The sequence below is a fragment of the Trachurus trachurus genome (assembly GCF_905171665.1).
Source record: "Trachurus trachurus genome assembly, chromosome: 15".
NCBI lineage: Eukaryota > Metazoa > Chordata > Actinopteri > Carangiformes > Carangidae > Trachurus > Trachurus trachurus.
Window position 1 is genome coordinate 21,035,219 of NC_139906.1, and position 16,298 is coordinate 21,051,516.

The 16,298-nt window shown below is 40.9% G+C and overlaps 1 protein-coding gene across 5 annotated transcripts in view; it reads right to left on the reverse strand.

Annotated features, from left to right (window-relative positions):
* The window catches only part of rmdn2 (regulator of microtubule dynamics 2), a 175,083-nt gene extending 162,892 nt beyond the window's left edge, over positions 1-12,191 (reverse strand). For 2 of the 5 annotated variants that reach the window (XR_014596001.1, XM_083988564.1), the window contains exons 1-2: positions 11,159-11,278; positions 7,074-7,528 (exon numbers count right to left, since the gene is read on the reverse strand). Coding sequence is in view for 4 of the 5 variants with exons in the window: in XM_083988564.1 (XP_083844690.1) it covers positions 7,074-7,519 (446 nt within the window). In the remaining variant the exon portion in view is untranslated. Of the gene's footprint in view, positions 1-7,073; positions 7,529-9,788; positions 9,868-11,158; positions 11,279-12,170 lie in introns of those variants that run through there. The other 3 variants (XM_083988566.1, XM_083988565.1, XM_083988567.1) reach the window with 3 other exon arrangements.
* Between the last annotated feature and the right edge of the window lie 4,107 nt (positions 12,192-16,298).

Below are 16,298 nucleotides of genomic sequence, written 5' to 3' on the forward strand. Positions count from 1 at the left end.
GGTTTTTGTACCATCATTTTGGGATAGCGCTCCAAAGCCTTTCCACAACCTCGCTCTCTGCGCTAACCCCTGAGTAAACCCTAAAACCTGCAGGCAAGGCTCAAAGCATTTATTGGCCAATACACCCCAGCTTTAAAAAAAAATCTGAATGGGTGTGCTGCAGTGTTTACTCTGACTGTTGTGGTCGTCCTTTTTTTGTCTGGTCGCACCGTATTACAGAGCAATAAACAGGCCTGCCACTAAAGTAGCAAGATGGTCTCATTATTGGACTTTGTGTCATTCATTCATCCCTAATTCATTCATTCATCCTTTTGTTCTTTTATTCATTCAGCAGTCCGTTTTCCCTCCCTGCAGTTATTTACTCAGTGGAGCTGGAGAGACAGGCAGCTCAGTACTGAGTGATCAGCGCATTCCTGTCACGCCATTCCACGGCTCATGAATCACTTGAGTTGAAAGAAAAAAGAAACTAAGGATCTATTTGTATTACTGTGTGTGTTTATATAATGTATATAAGTTTGCGCAGGAACCATTATTATCCTTGCAATGTCTCTTGAAGTGCACGGCTCTGAAAGAACAAGTTTAAATACTGTCAACTTTATTTCAACACCGTCTAAGGTACATAATATACCAGCAGGCCCTCCTATGACTCACACATGACAAGAAATGAAATTATTTTCTGCAGGCAAAATCAAGGGCAGGGCCGGAAAAAAACATTTAATACCTGTTCTTACATGCAAAAAAATTAACTAAATTGGGGAAAAAAATTACAAGAACATTCACAAGCTGATGAAGGAGATGCTTATTAGTATAAATAAAGTCCTTTGGCTTTTTTCACTGGTGATTGAACACAACAAGAGATTTCCACAAGAGCTCCAACTAATGACATTTTTTCACTATAGTGGTAATTTAAACTATTCAGAGTTATTAAATTGAATTATTCAGTCAGTCATAAGTGTTATATAAAATATGTGCTTGCAAACCAGACGCTTTCTTTTACAAAAGTACCTCTGTAATCGTATTATGTTAAAAATGTTTGTTTTCCGTTTTTATTGTCCCCAAGGCATCAACTAATGGGGATCCATATTAAATAATAAATAATAAACTGAAAAATTATCTTTAAATTACTGTTTTTACCCAGAAAAAGGTAAAAAAAAAAAAAAAACACAAAGATATTAGGTGCCCTCCAACAACGGGCTGGTGCCACTGTAACATCAGGTTCTATCCTCCACTTTGCGTTCAGCTAAAAGAAAGCAGGGCAGCATCATCGGCCCACACTTTCAGCCTCACACCTTCACACTCACCATGTACAGTTAAAGACTGTAAAGCTTCAAGTTTTGTTTTGAACAGGCTGTGTGCTCACTGAGTGAGATCAGCCTTTCAGTACACAGACCCAAAGGGCCAATGACGGAATCTCTCAATAGGGCTTAAGCAATGGCAGTCTCCTCGGTTACACTGTTCAAAACAAACCCAAGTTACCATCCCAACACCACCGGGCCTCGGAACATGCAGCCTGTCTTATTCAGTGTGTGGAGCTGTGGTGGAGCACCAATGAAAGCCCACTCCTCAACAATGGCCGCCGGACTGGACAGAGGCCCGTTGTTTATTCTTGACGCCTGGACAGGGATTGACTCAGTAGAGTTTAACTTTCACTTTCAGCTGCTGAGCCACCTGCTGACAACAACACGACTGGGTTTCTAACTATACCCTGCACTGTGGTGTTACAGCAATACAGGTGGAAAATAGACGTGGGTTGGAAAACAACCCGTCATTTGTTTTTTACAGACACCACAAGTCAAAAATGAGTACAACCATTCATCTTGTCTGTTTATGCTGCCATAAGTAGATCTTCTCTTTGTTCTTAAAATAGTCGTAGGAGGAAACAAGTTTGGAAAATGAGGTTCGTGCGTAGTTGTATAAAAAGGACACTTTGACCTGGACTCTACCAAAAGTCAGAAGTAAATCTGAACAGGAGGCAAGATGACACCAACCCTGAAAGAATGAAATTCAAGAAGTTTCTAAGAAACAGAAAAGGAAAGTAATGGTAATGTTTCCTGATCTCATCATAAATTTGACAAGGAACACTTGCGAAATCACACATCTGCAGCTGAACACAATGACCACTCTCGTGGATTCATCACTAAGAGTGACTGCATCAGGGCAAAAGCAGAAGCATCCACAGATTCATGTTTCTGCAAAAAGAGTTTAAAGGTCCTGTGTTATATAAAATGAGATGTCCATGTCTTCTTTGATTATAACACAGGTCCATGTTTTATATCAATACTGTGAAAGTATCAAAGCCTCAGTCCACGGAGAAACACACACAGTCTGTATTAAAACCAACCATCAGGACAGCTGTAACGTTGTGATGTCACAACATTGCAGTCATCATCCAACCTTGCAGGGTTTGGTTTGGCGTTATACCTGAAACCTGTTCTATTTTTATTTGATGACTCAGAAAACACTCAGCCAATCAGAAAAGACATTTAGCCGGTTTTCTCACTACCCAGTTTTAAAAAAAAAGTGTAAAATATGTGACATTTATCGCAAACGTGATGCTGAACTGTGGGGGGCGGTCGGAGACTGGTCGGGTCGACTGGAGGCACGACAGACAGGTGAAAGTGTCTGCTCTATACACTGTCCTCTTAAAACTCAACTCCATGAATATGTTTACTTGGCTGAGTGCCTTGTATGAATCTGAGGATTTTAATATGAATGACTTAGATGCAGACAGCTGCAGAGCAACATGTACCATGACGTCACGGGTAAGACAGACTAAAGCTTTTAATCACAATGCAGACAATGAGCGCTTTTCTCTTTTTCTAAACATTTCTGCGTGCGTTGACCAGGCTTGCCCCATCCCTAAACAAAAGTGCTTCTTAAATCTGCTTAAATCAACAACTATCCAGTGTCATAAATGCAATTTTTTTGGACCAGGAAGAAAGAAGAGGTAATGTCCTTGAGCTACAGCGACGTGATGTGAATAATAAACTTAGTGGGAACTGTTCAGGGAATTACAAGTTCCTACAAGACACCTTTAAATGAGGCCCTTGACAGCTTGGCACATGGACAGGGTGATTGATGGGTCTGGTTACCTGGAGAGAGGTAGCTCTAAAAACGCTGTTGTGACATATAAAGAGTCAATGGAGTAAACATCTGGAGCTTTTAACGTGCCAGTGGCTGGGTCTACATGTTCCCAATTATGATAGACACAACCCTGCCCCATAATTTTGACATCATGTCACACTAATTGTTCAGTTACCGGAGAGAATTATCATCATCTCAGACTCAGACTGGAACTGGACTGTTATACCAACACTGGTCACACTTGAAAATATTACGTAAACACACATTTACAAAGATAAATAAAACGAATAACATGTGTATCTTAGATTAGTCTGCTACAGCTAGAATAAACATGTCAGCACGAAATGTTAGAAAACCATTAAGCAGTTGAAAGTTATGAAAATGATGATCATGATGTGCATCTGTTATGATTTGCAGCACAGCTGGCTGCAAGAAGATTTGTGGAAGGCCCCGTTTATATGTGCATGATGCCCCCTGTTGGAAATCTGTCGCCCCACTAATGGCAATATTTACATTAGCGCAGAAATATTTGAAATCTGAAAATAAATCTTTTTACTGGTGATATATTCAATCAGATGAACACTAATTCTGTGAACATGTAAACTCCTAAGACTTTTTTTTCATACACATGTCTATGCTGCTTTCTGCACTTTGCACTTTTCATATTGCACTTTATTATTACTCCACAATATCATAGGCTACCTCAGACTTTCTTATTGCTTGGAAAATGTCTCTTGTCTGTATATCTTGTGTTTATGTAATTATTGTTGATGTCTGTGTTCACTTTTATGTTATATGTGTGTGGTAAACGTGTGTTGAATGTTAATTTGCACATTTGGAGTTTGGAGAAATGCAATTCCGATCCCCTGTGTAATGACATACATACTGTGATTGATTGACAATAAAGTTCAAATCAAATCAAATCACTGCTACTAAAACTGAGAGCATGCAAACCCTACATTTTGCACCAAGCAATAAATTCTGCTATTCTATTCATAAAGATTTAAGACTTCCACAAATCGGACAGACACCAAGAAGCTTTAAGTGGATGTGAGGATTAGGGGTGTAGCTGTCTCCTTTGGGAGAACACCACCGTCTCCCTAAGGGGCTGGAATTTCTTCACTGAGCTATGCCCACTAACCCCCACACCCTCTGCTCATGCAAATAACAGAGCGGCATGAAAGGCTCTTTAATTACGGGAGGTGTGTGCGTGATGTGATTTCTTTTCAAGCATAATAACCTGAGCTGTAATTAAAAGCATTTGATGCAGCCAACAACTGTCACTCAAAAACACTGTGAACCACATCTGTTGTCTCGCACCTCCACCTGCTCCTCCTCTAGCCAGCCAGGCGGAGCGATGGTAACATGTTATGGATGATCTGAATGTATATCATAAAAGAAGACCCACCTATGAGCCATCTTACTTCCAATGGTAACAAATGTACAACGGGAAATATTGTCAGGGCATTAACACAGCATGAAAAACAGTTACTGCTGGAAAGGTAACTGTTAAACTTTTCGTCTCCATGTGCTACAATCAAGTTTAAAAGACAAAAACCAGGAAAACAGCACTCAAAAAGATAAGATATGTCCACATGCATCAAATTTATCTCAAGGATCTTACATGTTACATAACAACTGATGTTGGAGTCTTTCCTGGAAAAACATAAACAAAAAGAAGAAGAATGCGGACGCAGATGACAAAAGACAACACTGATAAGTGGATGTTGAGTTGGCCCACCTAATGTTGTTGTAGTTGTAAAAAAAAAAGACAAAAACAATTGATTAATGATTGTGAGGACAGTAACAGAGGTGGGGAGGAGCCACACAGCTCTTAGTGAACACCTAAAACCTGTGTGGTTAAAGTGAGAGCAGCTGCACTCTGTGTTTTGAAGACTTGTTGGCACTTCTCACGCTCTACTTCCTACACAATTAAAGCAGTGGTCAATCCAAGATAAGTACGCGGATGACAGAAGATCTCCATCCCAGACCTCCTGTGCTACAGCAACCAGACTCGGCGCTGAGTCGCGTGTTGAGAATAAACATAATCCCGTCCAAGAAAAACTGGAGTCTGCTTGGCTGCTGAAAACATTAAACCCTCGGCTTAATCATCAGCATTTAACTGTTGATATTTTGTTTTTATAAGATGAGATTTTAAATGGCAGTCCATTCAAAAGGAACACATCTGTTGTTTATGCTCTCTAAGGTTGGCGGGAGTTCAAGGCATTTGGCTGAAGGTGGAGGTGGATGACTGGGCATGCAGTGCTTGATTAGTCTGCTGTTCTCTGCAGCACCTGAGGCAGACACACACACTGGCACAGCCGTAATTTACTGCGTGAAACTAGCAGGCAAGTTTAGCGAAGAAAGTAGGAGGTCCGTAGATTTGGATCAGCACACTGATCAATGGAACATGTATAAATTAACCTGAAATCAACTTTGAGTTTGACAACTGATGACATATTTATCTGCTGTTTATCTGCCCTGTGTTTTCCTGAGGGGATTTACGTTTTTAAATAAAGTTTATGGCTGATTCTAATATATATTTTCCTAAACTAACATACACACACATAGATTTATAATATGATATTAAGAATGTAAGTAAGATTAAAAAAGGCAGATGTCTTGCAGCCATTTAAAAACATGTAACATCTGCCCAGCTGTTGTCAAGTGAGTCTCAGTCTGTCTACAATATTACAGTCCCTGCTTCTACACAATGAAAACTATATTTATCTGATAATATAATATGTGATGGGCCAGACCCTAAACTTTAAGCTGGCCTTAAATACTCTTCCTTATTTTCTGGCACATATATAATATATTTCCCACACCTAGGGCTATTTATTTTAAAGACTAAATCCATGGTTTTGCTACACAGTAAGCAGACACATCCTGCTGTAATCGTTTTGCTGCTCGTGCTGGCTGCTCTCATATTCTACTCTCAAACATGTACAGAGGGATTTAAGAAGTTGTCATTTCCAATCAATCAGTTTGATAGTTCAGGCAGCGCTCACATGAGCTGGGTGCCCTCCCTGATCCTTGGCCTTCAGAGGTTCAGCCAATCAGAAGACAGTGAGGCTCAACAGCCAAATATGAGCTAAATCATCATTTACAGAAACTATCTTCTTCAATATTTACACACAAACACAAAATAATTTAATTTACTTTGGTATGAATTAGTGTTACGTTTAAGTCATCAACCTCTGTGAAAACCAAATTCTTTATCTTGTCAGTTACTTATGGAGAATATGATACAAAACACTATTCTGTGTGCTTACCATACAAATATACAGTTATTACTGATGATAGATACTACAGCCTTTCTAATTCATCAGAAAGCTGTGTATCAGCAGCTACTGCAGTTACATACTACTGGTGTTGTACCAGCACTATGCTGCAATTCTGACACAGTGGCCAACAAGTCACATGACTTGACTTGGACTTGGGATTCAGAAAGATGTTTGCCAGACAAATAAACTGCAGCACAACTAAGAATAATAGTTCCTAATTTTTCCAGAAATGTAATAATTACTTGGAAAAGTTACAATTTACAGCCTAAAGTTGAAACCAATGTGTGTATTTGAACACCCTCAGAGTGACAGATATACCATTTCCCCCTATTTATGTGTGTGGGCAAGAACCAAGTGCACATGCATTATAGGTCTAAAGTGGAAGGTAGTTGTAGACAGGGGAGGTAGTTAACTCTCATTGGTATGAATGGACTGTAATGTTGGGATCGTACCTTTTGCTACTTGGAACAGTGTGTGATCGGTGTGATGGTCTGTACAGCTGTCTTAGCCAAAGGTGATCGGGCAAATTAATAATTGTCATGGGTGAAACCATCCAAAATACGTCTGGTCAAAGGTTTAAGTTTCCACACAGGGAGATTAATATTTGATCAACAAAAAGAAAAAACCGGAACAGCAGGTACGTGTGTGTGATACTGAAGCTAACTAAAGTTCTCTGTGGTTCAGAGCTTTTAAAACACTCACCCTCCTTCGCTCTCTGCTTCCTCTGAACTCCGACCCCCAGCTGCAGCGGCAGCGATGGTGGCTGCAGCTCTTTTCCTCCGTGTTGGCGTGGTCCTGTGTAGAGGACTGGCTCGCCGTGCTTCCTCACGTCCCCTCAGCTCCTCCCGGACTTGGTCCTGCAGCGTTGGCAGAGCGTTCTTCAGCGCCTTCATCTCATCCTTTAGCTCCGACACGCACTGGATCAGGGCCTCCAGGCGCTCCAGCACCTCAGCCTGACCCGTTGGCAGACCTGCACCATCCACCAGCATGACGGCGGTCCCCTGTTCATTGGTGCGGTTGAGGTAGAACGCCGGGCATGAGGCTCTTCGTTTTGACCTTACGCCCTGGTAATACGCCACAGCCAAACTGATACCAGCCACTCCAGCCAGGGCTCCCAGAACCAGCACCTTGCTGTCCGCCTGTGCCATCCTGCCGGTCTGCAAAGAAATATAAAAAAATGTTTTAGATCACTGGCTTAATGAGCTTTTTGCTGCATTTCCGTAAAGGGATAGTTTAACATTTTGGCAAATTGGCCCATTGCCATAATCCCTATAGTCAGCAGGAGTAGGTTTGTTACCTGTAATTGTCGGTGCAAGCTATTTTTAGAACGGCAGAGCAGATCCGCAAGCTGCTCAGATCAACGCTGGGGAGTTGTTTTGAGGCAAATGCAGAGACTGCTTGCCGAAAAACTGCCCCCGACAGGAACATGCATCAAATGTTTTGCATGAATTTACCTCAAAAAGAACTCTGTCTCGTCCCGTTATTATCTCATCACGTGGTGAATGTGCACGTCACAAATTGACCACGAGAGCGTTTTGGGGTTGTTGGATTGTGAATTTGATGCGTTTGATGAGGGAAACCAAGAAATCCCATTAGCCTCCGTAGCGTAGCTCTGAGCAGCTTGTGGCTCTGCTCCGCCGTCCTAAAAATAGCTTGCACTGACTATTAAAGGCAACAAACCTACTCCTAAAACTATAGGGATAATGGCAATGAGCAAATTTGCCAAAATGTTGAACTATCTCTTTAACAAGATGACAGAGATAAGTTTACACAGTTACACTCATGGTTTAGATATTAAGATGAGATATGCAGCTCTGGGGATTTCTCAGCCTCTAACATTTATACCATTACCAGGTTCTTTCTAAGTGAGACAAAACAACCACCAAAAGGCTGACTGAGTCTCTTTACTCTGTCAGATGAGTTTTCTGTTTCCCAGTCATGGCACATGGCCACAGACAAAACACACACACTCATATACACACAAATACAGCAGCAAGAGAGAGTGAGCTGTAGCCACTGAACCTCCTCCTGAGAAACTTCGGTTGGTGACTGTGTGTTTTAAAAATAGCTGCAGGTGAGAGGTGTGTGTGTCTACAGTGACTGTGTCTGTAAGACAACAGCTCCAAGGGAGTAAATGACTATTCCCTTGTTTACACAGAAAGAGCATGCAGCAAAGTACAGGTCCCTAATGACATACAGTAGATCTGATCTGAGATGTTTTTATTTTATATGTTTTAAATAGCATCATCATCATAATATATATTTTTCTATACTGTTTTATGTCTAGTCAGCCATATTTGCAGTATTTAGATAATCTGTACTCTTTAACCAACATGTTTCGGCTTGTGCCCGTGTCAGCTGGGGTCAGAAGTACACAGTGCTTTGTTTATTTGGGCCAGCTGATAGAAACACTCCGTATTGACTGATCAGTGATCAGTTATTTGAGTGACGTTTTCTGTCATAGTTCGATACAATATTTTAGTGCCGTGGTCGTCATTGCTAAGTGCCAAGTGCATGTTTGAGGTTTCATTTCAAATACATTGGTAGCCGAATAACAGGACCAGCAATATTGTGGTTAGATAATGACCTGCAATCAGTTTCTCACTGGCTGATTAGAGCTGTAGGTATCTAAGTTATTGACCTCACTCCTTACACACTGGTTTAAATACACTGCAGAGACAACAGACTGTAACCAGTCTGGTAACTCAAGGAGAAACACAGGGACACAGTAACATGACTTCTCTAGTACATCTCTTATCTATGTTTGGACATCATTCTGTGTGTGTGTCCTCCAAATGTTTGTTTGTCAGGAACATGGTATTCACAGCAGGAGACACTGGTAACACAACAGGAGGTGTATGACTCGTTAGTAAACCTGTGTGAGGTGCCCATACCCTTTAGCATCAACATTTTGGGCATTTAATCTCCTCTTCACTGTAATTAACTCTACGAGAACGAAGACCTCTATTAGACAAATGAGTTTAGGACAATTCATTTATCTGTAGCATACTGTTTACAAGGAGCTACGTTAAATGTGGCTGCACTTACTACTAGCTTAGATAATTGGATCAACACCTAATCACCAAGAGAGCAGGTTAGCCAACAGCCAAACAGCAGCTTTGTAAAGCCTCGACACTCCGACAAATTCAACCACTGACTGGGACTGACACCTCCCTAGTCCTGTGTAATAGTAGGTTTCAAAAACATTATCATATACTTATTTTAATTAGCTGCTAATGACGAAGTCCTGCTGCTAGCTGAAGGTCGCCAGACATCAACTGTCACATAAACAAAGTTAGTCGCCATGTTTAAGCGGTTAAAACGCACCAGGTCGCTCATACAAAAGACGTGAACGCAGCAGCCGTGTACAGCCGTAATTAATTTTTAAATATCAACAAAGCTGACAGTTTCACAGACCTTACAGCTCAGGTGAAGAAGAAGGAGGCACTTCTCGGCTCCACTGCTCTCTGGTGTAACCCTCAAAACATTCCGTACGAGCTCAGGCGCCACGAACAAACGTTCCGGGCTTTATCTGCGCCGACCTCACACAGAAAACTAGACTGACTGACTGACTGACTGCAGGTTGACAGTCCAAATATTTGACCCGAGTTGATTCAAACCTAACCCCCATTGTTACAAGTCAAGAGAAAAGAACATAGATCAGGTTGCCAGGTTTCACGTGTGTTTTTGATCTTTTTCTCTCTTTTTTTCTATGTCTCTCAGTGCATGAAACAGTTCAAGTATCAGCGAACTGAACAAGTCGATTAATTGAAGAAGAAAACATACACTCATACACACAGTAGGCTACTGTATATGTGTTGTATATCTGAAACATGAAAGATTATAACGACCTACAGCTATAGGACCAAAAATGGTTCACAAATGTGTGAAGTTCACACTGTGAACTCGTTTTTAATCTACATAGCCTACTGCCACTGAGCATTTTGGCCATGATGAAGAGCTCCTATGACCTGCAGTGGCTAAGAAAATTACAACTAAGGTGACAAAGTGCATACATGATGAATGCTGGAATGCCGGGCTTTATTTACGGCAACTTTACATTGAAAACTACTGAGTGACTGACTGCAGCTTGCCCTCAAACACAGTCGATGAGTCCAAATATTGGACCAAAGCTTATCCAAACTTAAACCACATTGTTACAAGTGAAGACAAAATAACATTCAAATTAGATTAGGTTGTCAGGTTCTATGTGTGTTTTTGACCTTATAGATTTCTGACTTATTTACTGCTGTTGCTTGTCACACACTTTGTAGAAGCAATATAATATCCTAATACTTTAATACTTATGATATGAAATGAGTATCAGGTCAGAAATGTTTCTTATTGCCTCAAAGTGTTTTTGATCTTGGGGACAAAACACCATCCTCACAATTGAATAACACACTGCAATATGTAGGCTACATTACAATGTTGCTATTGCTTTTATGTTGCATTTGACACTTTTAACCATTGTAGATTGTTTGCACAGTGACAGTCGACATAACAGTTATCTGGGTTGCCTTTCTTTTCATTCCTTATCATCACAACACATGAGAGAAGAATGAGTGGCCAAAGTTCAGTTCAGTTCACTGTTGTCTAAAACTACTGGGAGTCATTGATTATTTTTTGTTCTTTTAGGAGTTTCACACGAAGGAGAATGCTTCCTGAAACTCATCGTGTGCTGGCCATCTTCCGTCTTATATTATTATCTTGCATAATATAGTTACTACAAATTCATCTCAAACTCATAAACATTATTCTATAATGAGAAGATCAAACAGACTCACCTCTGTGATTTGCTCCTCTCCTCTCTGCAGTGAACTTTGTGTGCACCAGGATTTAAAAAGTTACTGAACACATGAATTATCACATCAACCTTGGACCTGCAGTCAGCGAACATGGCACTGTCCTTACTGGGTTTTATTCAAGTGTTACAAATGGCATTTGCGGTATAGGGGATTGTTGGCATTGGGATTTTCCTTATTTTACAAGACTAAAACCCCACTTAAGATGCAACTCAACATTTACTTTGCAGTTGTTTTGCTTTCTTTTGAAATAGTTTTGTCAAATGCTCGTGTTTTTGTTTTCTCATGTTATCTTTCTCATCTACAAATACAGACAAAGTCATGATAATTGGTTTGGGAACGTTACCTTGGAAAAAAAAATATATAACAACAATATACAGTTTGATGACCTCAGGACTTACATTTACAATACAATTTTATTTGTATAGAACCAAATCATAATAAACATTATTTCAAGGCACTTTTCAGGGTGAAGTCACAACCTTATAGAGAAACCAAACTGTTTCCTTGATGACAGAGGAAAGAAAACTCCCTGGGAACAGGGGGAGACCTTCAACAGAAGTGGGCTCAGGGTGGGGATGGGGGTGGGTAGCGGAGGAGAAAGGCAGTGTGGGAGGGAGAGAGAAACCATCAACAGCTATAGATACTGTTGATTGTTAGTTGTCACAGTGAAAGTAATGTTAAGTAAGTGACTTCCGAGCAGTATGTCAGAACAAGACCCTAAAACTGTGGGTGGGTTCATTTACATGTTTAGAAAAGCCAGTTGGGTCTTGTTGCATGATAAATGCACGTCTGCAGCTGTCAACATCTACATGGATGTTAAAATCACCTGTAATGACTTTATCTGTTATGAGAACTCTGCTAAAAGGTCTGACATTTAGTGGTATTCAGAGTAAGGGGCAGGTGGATGATATGTGCTTTTACACTTTCTTTCATGTTTGACTTGGCAGTGGGACATGAACTCTCCAAATAAAAGGGAAAAAGCCATACTTACTTAGGGTAAGAGGGAGTTCCCTTGCATAATATGATGTGGGGATCGCTACGTGCAGTTTCTTCCCTGCTCCCTGAACACAGTATTGTTCGCCAGCCCACAGCCTGCATTCTGCCTGCACAGAGAACAAAAAGCCCACCTGAAACCAGGAGGCATGGCAGCGTAAAAAAAAAGAAAGAAAGAAAGAAAAAAAAGTTTGCGGCCCTGGGTTGGCCCTGCAGACATAGATATGGTGATAAGGGAGGCGCATCCAGCCGTGGCCTTGCTCCCATCAGGTCAAAGCCAGCAGATAAGAAGATATTGTCAACACTGTCGTTTTATCCACCCACCACACATCTGCCCGGGCTCTCATACCACAGGGGAAGAAATGAAAGAAGCCTCAGATTTGCCTTTGTGTGCAGAAATAAGCCCATTACACTTGTCAAACAATACATAGGAGGAGAATCAGGGTGAAATAAGGCATCACTATCAGGCAGAGTGTGAAGCCCAATTGTTCCTTGTCAGTACTGCAAGAGTGTTTTTTATGCTCGTGTGTGTGAGACGCCAGCCTCAGCAGGAGGAAAAATAACTTCTGTATCAGTTATGTTTATAGATAGTTTAAAAACTCATTCAGCCATAAAGATGTGGCAAGTGTTGCGTAACAGAATGCACAATATCACTCAACTTTGTGTTCCTGAGGAATTGGGGAAGTCCAGCCCGCCTGCTCTGTTGATGTCTATCACAGCTGCAGGCACTCACTGTTCTTATCCCTGGGTCTACCAAGATGTTGCTGTATTAGTGCGTGTCGCCAAGGAAACCAGAACTGTAACAAAGTCCATATAAAATTGTGAAAACCCACCGACAGCAACTGTTATGACTGAAAACAGTCACATTTGGGCTCCTGTGGGCAATTTCCATAGAGCTCTGAAGCTTAGTGGAGAAGTGCAGTTTATAATGTGTCATTGCACTAAGTGAACAAGCATGGTAGAAACTGGCTTACACATGGTGGCAGGGCAACAGAGGTGGGTACTCAGTCTTTTATGGGGGTGTCAGGGAGAGAGTTTATTGAATCTATTTTTCTGATATTTAAGAAATGCTGGAAATACCAGTATCGCTCTCCTTTACAAATAAGTTCATTAAAATTCTAGGTCTGCTAGTGGGACAGCTGTAGTACCTGTCAGGCTGGTTAGTTTGATCCTGGTGTCAGGCAAGTTGTCCAGGAAAGTTTTCATTTTCACTTTTCATTTGACTGTGGTCATTAGCTGGAATTTCAAAATACTCCTACTCTCTGAGGTGAGATCAATTTTAGTATTAATTTAATATGTCAGCACTGCCACATACAGCTTGGTATCTTAGTTCGTATAGCTAATCAGCCAGTAACGGGAAGTGTATCCATGCCACAGTTATTAAACCAGCAGCACCGAGGTCTTACCTCAATAAATTTCCCACCTCATTGCCCATTTTTGCACCGCAGGCCCTGCCAAGGTGACGATGGTGGAGCATCTCACTCAAAGCTTCAAACTGCTCCTCAGAAAGCTGCAGCCGACAGTGACAGAGGCTACATCTGTATAGCCTGATGCATCAGCCGCTTATTTCATTACATTTCATATAGCGTCTGAACACGAGCCGTAGAGATTCGTTTGCTTCCGGGAGGCGGTTGCTTCCGTTTGCTTCGACTAATCGCTGCTGCTTGGCGGTGACGTATGCTAAAAACGTCTTTGCCCTCCAAAAAAATCGTCAAACATGCTTCTTGTTCTGGCTTTAAGTCTTCAATATCCGGAATAGTTTCAAGCACAGAGCGTATAGCTTCGCCATCGACATCCATCTCGTCAACTGTTTACCGCAGCTTGGGAACTACACCGGTATTTAAGTTTGGGCGCTTCAGTTCAACGTCATCGCCCGTCATCGCCACATCTGCTCGCTGATTGGTCCTACCATTTTGGCGGACGGAGCAAACCGAAACGCATTGCTAGTTTCCTGACTACATGGTTGAGGCAAATGAAATTCGCCGGAACCAGTAGGCGGCGCCAGCCTGGCTAACATCTGTATGTCCACATAGTTTAAACCAGGTCAGAATCGAATGAACTTCAAAATCATTGAGTCGGCTTTGTGAAGCAGCTAACACACTGTGATCTGTTCATATTCACAACTTGTCTGAAGCAGTTCAAGTATCAGCAAACTGCAAGTATTCATTGAAAAAGAGGCTGGACAAGAATTAGATTATAAGAAAACAGCTCATTAGTTGGATGTGATGTTCTCAATAACACACTCACACTCATGCACACATATGTCCTGTATATCTGAAACATGAAAGATTATATCTGCCTATATGCTTATATTATAGGACCAAAAATGGTTCACTTACGTGTGAATGTTTTTCATCTACACACTGCCTTACAATCCTACACAGAGGATTTTGGCCATGATGAAGAGCGCCCGTCATCAGTAGGCTATGATATGAACTAGTATGACCTGCAGTTGCTAAAAGAATTACTAAGGTGACAGAGTGGTGATGAATGCTGGGAAAATGTAAGGCGCCGGGCAGATAACATCAGGGACCTCTGAGTGACTCTTGACTTTGTGTTTTAATGAGGTCTTCCTTCCTCTCTATCCTCCTCTGTATGTATAATTAGTCATGCAAACTGACATGATGCATTCCTCCAAAGTCAGATATACATCACTTACACAACTAAGTGGTAGATTAAAAAAAAGAAAGAAAAGAAATCTTTGCCCATCACAATAATAATAATAAAAAACACGTTATTTTTCGAAAACCGGAGCAGTCAGTTGGTAAGAACACATGGTTCTCTGACAAAACTTTAAAAATAACACAAATACATTCCTGGCCTTGCACTTTGGTCAACCCTCCCTGTCCTCTCCCACTACTAAATAAACACACCAGTTTATAACATTTAACTCTTCTAAAAGGTATGAATGCTCTCACAAAATTTAGCCTGCTTGAAAAATAAACCATATATTCTTCTTCTATAGGAAATCCTAATTTACACATAGGCAAACTTCACATTGAAGATGTTAGTAGTATGTAGTATCAGTCATAGATAGAGCACAAACATCTGCCTTTTAGTCAACAGCAGAACATGGCCAGCAGGTGGCGCCTAAAGAATTAATATTGAGACGCTCTTGTAGGGATGTGAGAAGCTCTCTGAACACAGGTAGCTCTTTCAACAGGTTGCATTACAAGCAGAGATGTCGCTTGTTGTCCTCAGCATATTCTCTGCAGTCTGATGGAACCAAGTCACTGGTCTGCAACGGCTGAGACACAACAGCTCTTTGTGGTTCTGCGTGTAATGAGCCAAAGATCAAGATAATCTGCTCTTAAACACAGTCTGCGCTTTATGTCGACAGCTCCAGACTTATTACCCAGGCTGCATCACTGCATGTGAATGTGAGGAAATCCTGAGTCATGTCTATCTCAGTAGTTACACTATGTCTCTCTGCTCAGGTAAATCAGAAAACATGATAATGAGGCATTACCGAGTGCCAAACAAGACACCGTTTGTTGCAACATCACTGTTCATGTTTGTAAAATCTATTTTGAATTGCTTTGCATGGACCCATTGATATAAATAGAGTGGAAAATAGAGCAGAATGACACAGTACAATTCAGCGGCACCACAAACTCAAGACATGACTATAGGAAGCTGAATCAACACTTCTCTGAAAGTGGAGCATCATAACCTCCATGGAGGTGATCTCTAATATTAGACTGCATCTGCGTCGTTGTTCCTATAAGGCACTGGCAACTCAGTGTCTCTACAAGCTCTGTTCCTCCAATATCTTTAATGAGAAAATCATGGCTCTGGCTTAGTAGTGGCTTAGTGTCCATAATAATAATAATTATAATAATAATGTAATTTGCCTATACTCTATTGTTTGTATTTTTTTGTTTTGTTTTTAAAATGTTTTTTTTACGTTCATTCATTCATTCATAATAATAATAATAATAATACTTGAGTACTCACTCTTTGGTGGTGGTGAATCTGCAGTTGGAACAAAGGATCTCCTGGACCTCCCAATATAAAGAAAGTGCCGTATGAGTATCTGTGTGAATGGATAAATGTATGATGCTAAAAAAAAAAAAAAAGACCTATATGGGGAAAATTTGTATTTGATCCCCTGCTGATTTTTGTC